The sequence below is a fragment of the Penaeus vannamei genome, chromosome 10 (genome assembly GCF_042767895.1).
Source record: "Penaeus vannamei isolate JL-2024 chromosome 10, ASM4276789v1, whole genome shotgun sequence".
Lineage (NCBI taxonomy): Eukaryota > Metazoa > Arthropoda > Malacostraca > Decapoda > Penaeidae > Penaeus > Penaeus vannamei.
The window spans coordinates 9977925-9985424 of record NC_091558.1 but is presented as its reverse complement, the minus strand read 5'-3'; the positions used below and the strand labels follow the sequence as shown (position 1 = coordinate 9985424).

General features: G+C 30.8%; 2 protein-coding genes across 4 annotated transcripts in view; one reads left to right on the top strand and one right to left on the bottom strand.

Annotated features, from left to right (window-relative positions):
- Positions 1 to 763, top strand: part of LOC113825119 (huntingtin-interacting protein K) — a 1676-nt gene extending 913 nt beyond the window's left edge. Inside the window, exon 2 of the mRNA XM_027377900.2 lies at positions 314 to 763. Within this exon, the coding sequence (XP_027233701.1) occupies positions 314 to 469 (156 nt within the window). The 3' untranslated portion in view covers positions 470 to 763. The remainder of the gene's footprint in view (positions 1 to 313) is intronic.
- Positions 1 to 7500, bottom strand: part of LOC113825117 (vacuolar protein sorting-associated protein 37B) — a 12423-nt gene that overhangs the window by 3740 nt on the left and 1183 nt on the right. For all 3 annotated transcript variants that reach the window (XM_027377898.2, XM_027377899.2, XM_070126288.1), the window contains exons 2-4: positions 4404 to 4531; positions 3878 to 3970; positions 3480 to 3558 (exon numbers count right to left, since the gene is read on the bottom strand). In XM_027377898.2, the coding sequence (XP_027233699.2) occupies positions 3480 to 3558; positions 3878 to 3970; positions 4404 to 4529 (298 nt within the window). In that variant the 5' untranslated portion in view covers positions 4530 to 4531. The remainder of the gene's footprint in view (positions 1 to 3479; positions 3559 to 3877; positions 3971 to 4403; positions 4532 to 7500) is intronic.

The following is a 7500-nucleotide window of genomic DNA, read 5'->3' as shown; positions in this document are numbered from 1 at the left end:
GCTGTATTTTTTTTACCCATATGCAATAATGTTTTGACTCCATCAGTAAATAAAGAATTTATGATTAGAGCTCTCGCAAATATACATATTCGTATTAGTTGAAATAATATTTAAAGTTAGTCATCCCCAGCTAGGGAGGTTAGATTAGCTCATCTTTACTTGTATTACATAATATTACAGTATGTCTAGCTTTCCAATATTTTTATGTGCTTTTCTTTTGATTTTTCAAATAAAAACAATCAGTTGGTAACATTACATATGCACTGTCCAATGATATCGAGGAATTGTCAAAAAAATAAATCTTTCTTTTCAGTCTGCAAAAGAACAAGAGTTGATGAAAGTGTCGATCAAGAAGGAAGATGTTGAGCTAATCATGAAGGAGCTAGAAATCCCCAAAGTGAAGGCAGAGCGAGCACTTCGTGAACACCAAGGGAACCTCATAGAAACTCTAGTCACACTTACTAATTAGCTATAACAAATCTATTAACATTCTGTCCATGTTAAATTGAAATAAACTTCAACTTTGCTATTTTTATTGTCTTCCTTCATGCTGTACTACTCTGCAGTCACATTAAATCTTTGCAAATTCATGCCATAAAATGTGAATTCAAATTACTGGATAATTATGAAGACAATGACAAAATATCTGAAGAAATTAAGTAAAAGCAAATTGTTACACTTCAAGCTATCGGCTGTATTTTACCCAACAGAAGTGAATTATCGTTTCAGTAAACATGATATGAAATAAAACCATACAATATTATCCTATTCTTTTTGCCCATTGAAAATGAAATACGACTAAAACTGCAAAGGAATGATGGATCAGTAGCTTGTTCCATATGAAAAGCCAACTGGTTTACCCCGAAATGTTAACCCATTGCTGCTGATGTGATTGGGCCTTTAAAGGCCTATCACACACAAGCACTTTTCCTGTCAATTTTTTCATTTCCACCTGAATTTGAGACTTCCTATGAGTATCCTTTGCAAACATAATACCTCATAGATGACAACGGTTGTGACCATTTCCATCTGACTAATTTCTGTCTTGGTCTTGTGCTACACAGGATTTATACTTTGATTTTTTTTTTTTCATTGATAAATTATACATAAGTTAATGTAAACATAAATTAAAATTCTAAAATATTTCTATATACAAAATATACAGTGGAATTACTTTAAAATAACATGATGTGATATGTATGAGAATGCTCATGTGATTCCCAGAACCTCACTCTCCCTTGATAGTGTGATGAGATCAATCCATTTCCATATGAAAAGTTCATACAGAAATGCAAAAATTGATGGAAAAGGTGCTAGTGTGATAAGGCTTTAAAACAGTTCCTTCACCGTTTACTCTAGTTTTTTTGTGAAATGTCTTTACTCACAAATGGCTACATACGAATCAATTAGGAGACCTAATTAGTGACCTAACCTGAATTCCCCTTTCCTTGAGTTTCCTGGTGTATATTTTTTCTTTTCTCTTCTTTACCAAAGCTATCAATATTGATGATGTTAATATTATAGAAATTATAATGTTATATATATTACTAATAGCAATATAAGCTAAAAGATAATATTTCTAAAAATCAAGAAAAAGGGTGAACAGGTTTGGTAGGTAGTCATAGTAAGTGACTCCTTGGTGACTAAGCATTTGTGAAGTTATCTATCTTGAAACCCAATTAATAAACTGCAATCACAGTGGGCATGGTAAATACATACATGCCATCCTAGGCAGTACTGGGTTAAGCAACATAGCAGTATCTGGTTTATACTTGTGAGAAAACAAGAAAGAAAAAATAACTGCCAACCAATGGCAATGAAATGCTGTGAAAGGACACAAAAGGAAGAAAATGAACTAGCTACTGAATTCATTACAAAAAGTAATATTACTTTTTAAAATTTATGCGATTAGAAATGAATAAAATGATGTGGAAATATTTATGATCTTATCAAAAACAAGAAATATAATTCTAGAAGCTTCAGGAACATAACACAAGATAATTTCCTTTCTCATGCAATGCAGTTTTCTCAAAAAGCTGTTAGTAATGGCAGCGATAGAATTTAGAAAAAGGTTAAAAAGGGTACATCCCACAATGGTATTTGTGGCCAGCTGGAGCACATACTATAAAAAGTATATATGGCCAAATACAACACTTCCCCTAAAAATACAAATGGCCAGCTGAAACCAAAATTGAGGTTTCAACATGTTAAAAATGAATAAGGTTCTTAGATTAGATTCTATTTATCTATTTATCTATTTATCTATTTATTCACCTATTTATTTATCTATTATTTTACTATTATTATTATTATTTTTGTGTTGGTAAAACTGAAATTAGTCTTCCATAATTTTCCCGCTTCCAGTAGAACTAACGAAACTACATTGCTAAATGTTGAACTAACAGCCTCATTACCTTTCAACCTTGATAAACATTTTATATAAACTTTTTCTGTATGCATATTGATTTAATTAGCTATAACCTTCCTGCCCCTTTTGCTGTGTCAGCAATGTGGTATCCTGTTAATATTCTCCTAACAAAAAGTCTTTTCAATTCTTTATTTAATAATAGAGATTAACTGTATGTACTAATAAATATAGTACACAGAATGGGTTAAAAATGAAATGAGCAACTGATGGGAGAATCTGGCATTTCTATTTCTTCTGCTGTGTCAGCAATGTGGTATCCTGTTTATATTCTCCTCCCTAACAAAAAGACTTTTCAATTCTTTATTTAATAATAGATTAATTGTATGTACTAATAAATATAGTACACAGAATGGGTTAAAAATGAAACAAGCAATTGATGAGGGAATCTGGCATTTCTATTTGATTATAAGTAATTGGAAGATCAGTAATAACAGACAAATTATTATAACAACGGATTGGGGGAACTTACATAAAGTGAATGAAATAATTAACAGTGATTCTCTACTGTGGATATGCCTAAAAGAGGAGGAAAAGAAGCAAAAATATTGTGAGTAAAATAAATACACACAAAGATCATATAACTAAAAGCAATTTCAAGAACAGGAAATGACAAGATGTCATTTCCTTTAAGCGACTGTGTTTGCAGCAGGGCTGATTCAAGGGGAATGTATACCAACTTGGGACTTACAAGAAATTTCAATTTAAAAATATATATGTCAAAGATAATCATATCATGTTCACTGAGTATTATATTAAAAACTACTCATTGTGGAAATGACCAAGCAATGACAAAAATCCAAAGTATTCACTGGCATCCCTCATACTCTGGTTTCGGCCTCACAAAGGCTTGAGTCAGCCATTATGAGCCCTATTAGAGTTAAAGGCTGTAGTTTCCACAATCAGTTCTTTTGGTTATACCGGATAATGGCAATGAGCTAACTGAAGATGGCAACCAAAATGGTTGAAATGAGTTGGAAGCAACTTTCTCAGTTTTCTCTACATGTACCGAAATATGGGATTGAAACTCATAAAAGTGCTGAATAACACTTACCAATTTCTCCCTTCATGTTGTTGACCTCCTCTGAAAGCTTGGCAGCCTCTTCATATTTTGCAATTAGGTTCTGTTTAGCCTAGTGAAATAAAAAAAATAAAGCTAAATAGTCAGAAAAGATTAAAGACGGTTGAACCACACATAAACAAAAAATAAAATTTCTCACTGCTAACATTTTTGTCCCATTTCTGTAATATTTATACCACTGAAACTCCAAAATACCTTAAACTGTAACACAAAAAAGTGACAGCATCTAACAACTCAATTAAGTTCACAGACATGTCACTTGAGTTTCTAGAAAAATATAGAAGTTCCTTTCTAATCAGTCGCTTTCCCAATTCTTTTTACTACAGCTAACATAACTTAAAACAACGACATCAGAAGGCAATTGACAATACCTGTGAGAGTTTAGGCTCCAGCGAAAGGTTGAACTCGGCTAAAGACTTGTTAGCTGCCAAGAGCATCTCCTGTTCGCTGGCCAGGTTCTTCATCTGTGGTAAAAACAAGGCAAAATTATGAATGGATTATGGTAAGGCAGATGTTGCAGTTATCTCTTACTGTGAGTAATATCTATAAACAATCACCAGTAACTGAGGTAGTCACTGTATTGGTACCCTTTTGCATTAAAGGATAGGGTTGAATTTCAGTGAATGAGGCAAAAACAGTTATACTTTATCATGCTTTTTTTCTTCTAATTATTGTTTTCTCTTTTATATACATAACTCTTTATATTAGAAGAAAAACAGGCTCCTTCTTTATCAATATTTCCAAACTATTATATACCAAAATGTGTGTAACACTCAACAGTTACATCAACAAAACAATTATTACATAAATTTTCTAGATCTCACTACTACATAGAAATATAAAAAACAAATAACAACTGCAGAAAGTGAGAAAATCAACAAGCATCTGAAAGCTCACCTGTGGAAGGTCTTTCATGAGCTCTGCTAACTTGTCATCGTTATTGACCAAGTCTCGGAGCTCCTCTGTCGGCAGGTGTCTAATGAGCCCCACGGCTGCTTCGTAGTCTGGTTCCCCCGACATCATCACTGCAATTTGTGAGACGATGAATTAGTAACCAAAGTCAAGGGGTGGCTCTAACAAATCCTTTATGGCTGGATGATGAGATAACGACAAGAGTATGTGAAAGTGGAAAGAAACAAGGAAAAAAGAAAGAAAATAAGGTCTATAACTGTATATGACTTATACGTATGCCATTTTGTATAAAAAGTATGTGACAAAGTATAAGTTGAAAATTTACAATCTTTTTAGTAATGTAAGAATTTTCTTCTTCCACGAATGAAAACAATAATCACAAGTATTAACAAACCATGCTATCATTCATCATTTCTCCTGATTTCCCTATATGCCTTTTTTGGGGGGTTCATAGTATCCGTTTAGTATGGAAGTTAAAGAATGACAAAATAACTTCTGGCTGACAATCTCTTGTTAGGCCCATTCAAATATAATGATATATCTATGTCTAAATTTCTCTGTCTGTCTATGTATCCTTTTAAATATACAGCTGTATAATTTCCCTTTTCCATTAATGCTGATCTATTTCATTACTGCATTTGCTATCCCTTTTCAGATTGGAACTGTTAAACATATGAACACCTTTATCTACAAAGCAATTTTCTGTAATCCTGATGTTTGTTTCCAATGTAAGGCTAATACTATGAAAATAACCACATTGTAGCAAGTAAAATAAAAACCATAATAAAAACATGACTAACTACATCAGCAGTGGTCTATTAATAATTATGAAAACGTGTGCAAAGCTTTCTTTGAGATAGCTGGCATCTATTACATCAGCTCTTTCAGTTAAAATAACAAGAAAATAATAATGATACTACAACCACTACTATTGATGATAATAATAATAATAACTATTATAATCATGATGAAAATAATAATAATAATAATAATCCATATTATGATTATTTTCATTACTGTTATAATAATAGTGATGATAATGAAAATGACAATCCTGATGACAATAACAAAAACAACAATAATAATAATATTAATAATAATAATAATAATAATAATAATAATAATAATAATAACAATATTAATTACAATAATCATAATCATAATAATAACCATAATTATAATTATAGTTATAATAATTATAACTATAATCATAATCCTCATCCTCATCATAAATAATAATATTAATAATAATGATAATAGCAATAACAATAATATTACCAATAATAATAATTATCATAAATAATACTAATACTCATAATCACAACATGAAATTTTTACTTGTGTGAAATGATAATATATATACACAAATTTTAAAAAATTCCTGCTCACAGAGTACAGAATTTATCTCCTAGCTTAACAAAGGAAAACACATATTTGCTCGGGAATACATGAAGGAGTTGCCAAATGGGGCTTAATATTCTCTTATGGTCTAGATTCCTCTTCTTCTTCTTCTTTTTGGCTTTTCTAAAAAACATTTTGACATCCATGATATAGTCTTTTATCATGTACTATATTTCAGCGTCTTTTAATTTCTAGATTCCATAACCAATTTGGTATCATGGTATTTGACTGTGTCCTTGATATATTATGTCTATATATGATTAGATAGAACTAAGCATTATTAATTTTGTCCTCTCCTACTCTGAAATTCTAAATAGTTATCAAATATTTTGACAATCAATAAATGTATGGGTTTGAGAGATTTTGAGCTGCTTTAATAGGCAGAAACAGAATTTGGGTCACTACTCGAAAAAAATGAATGCCATAAATTTGGGGAACTAAAGAGAACTGAACATTTGTAACAGTTATGAATAAAACCATATAGAAACACCAGCTTACCACATTCAATTTTTTATTTTTTTTTATTTACTAATGTCTTGGTAAACAAGCCAGCCTTCACCTCTATTCGCCTGTCCATACTTATCACGTGTCAAATTAGGAAACAATGGGAAATGACTGTCTTTATGGTTATCCAATGTCCATTTACAATGATATTAAAACCCCTACCATAACCCTGTTTGTGGAAATGAGGATACCAGAGGTTTTGGTGTACAGATAAATACATGATGTATTTCCAATATTGAAAACATAATGAAGGATCTGAAACATATTCAGCAAAAGATAATAATAATGATAATGACACAATAGATTTTCATAAAATTTCAAATGTGTATAAATTATTGGTCCATGTTTTTCTTATTTTTATTGTGCATATATTTTCAATACCTTTAGTTACTGCAAGTGTATTATCTAACACTTATGTATGATAATTTGTAAGTATTTTAAATCCTCTTCATAAGAATACCAAAATTTGAAATTACTCTGAGTATATGATATAAGTTCAAAAATTAGCATAACTGAAGTCATAAAAAACTGATAAGGACAGTTTCCATGAGGTAGATGTTATCATAGTTTTTTTCCTACATTGACATAAATAATCAAAAGGAACATAAATAAAAGTAACACTCAAAAGAAAGTGATGACTGGTAATTCAACAATTCTAGTTGAATAAAACAGCATGATTTTCCTTTTTTTTCTATCTATTCATTAGCTTTTTTCCTGCTAAATCACATGTTTTCATATTTTCTACTTAATGATGTCAAGTGCAAAATGCATCATACAGATAATGACAAAAAAAAAAGAAAAGCTTTTTCAAATAAAATTCTAAAAAAAATATTTGCAACCTGAACACGAATAGCCTAAATTCAAGTCAAAATTTGCTGTGTACACTGGATTTTGCAAGAAATTATGAAACTGACTTTTGTAACTATCCATGGGTGCAACAATCATTCACAACGCTGACAATTTTGGTGGCCAACACTGAATTTCTGGGAGCAATGTAATTTTCATTAACAAATCCTTTCTTTTCTCTCTTTCTCTTTGTACATCCCATTGTGTTATTGTCAGTAAACATGAGAATGCCCAAACAAATTCTGGAAGTAAATGCCAGAAACCAATATGATTTATAATCATCCAAATATAGCATAAAATAATTGATTTCCTACATAATTCTAACTTTTAG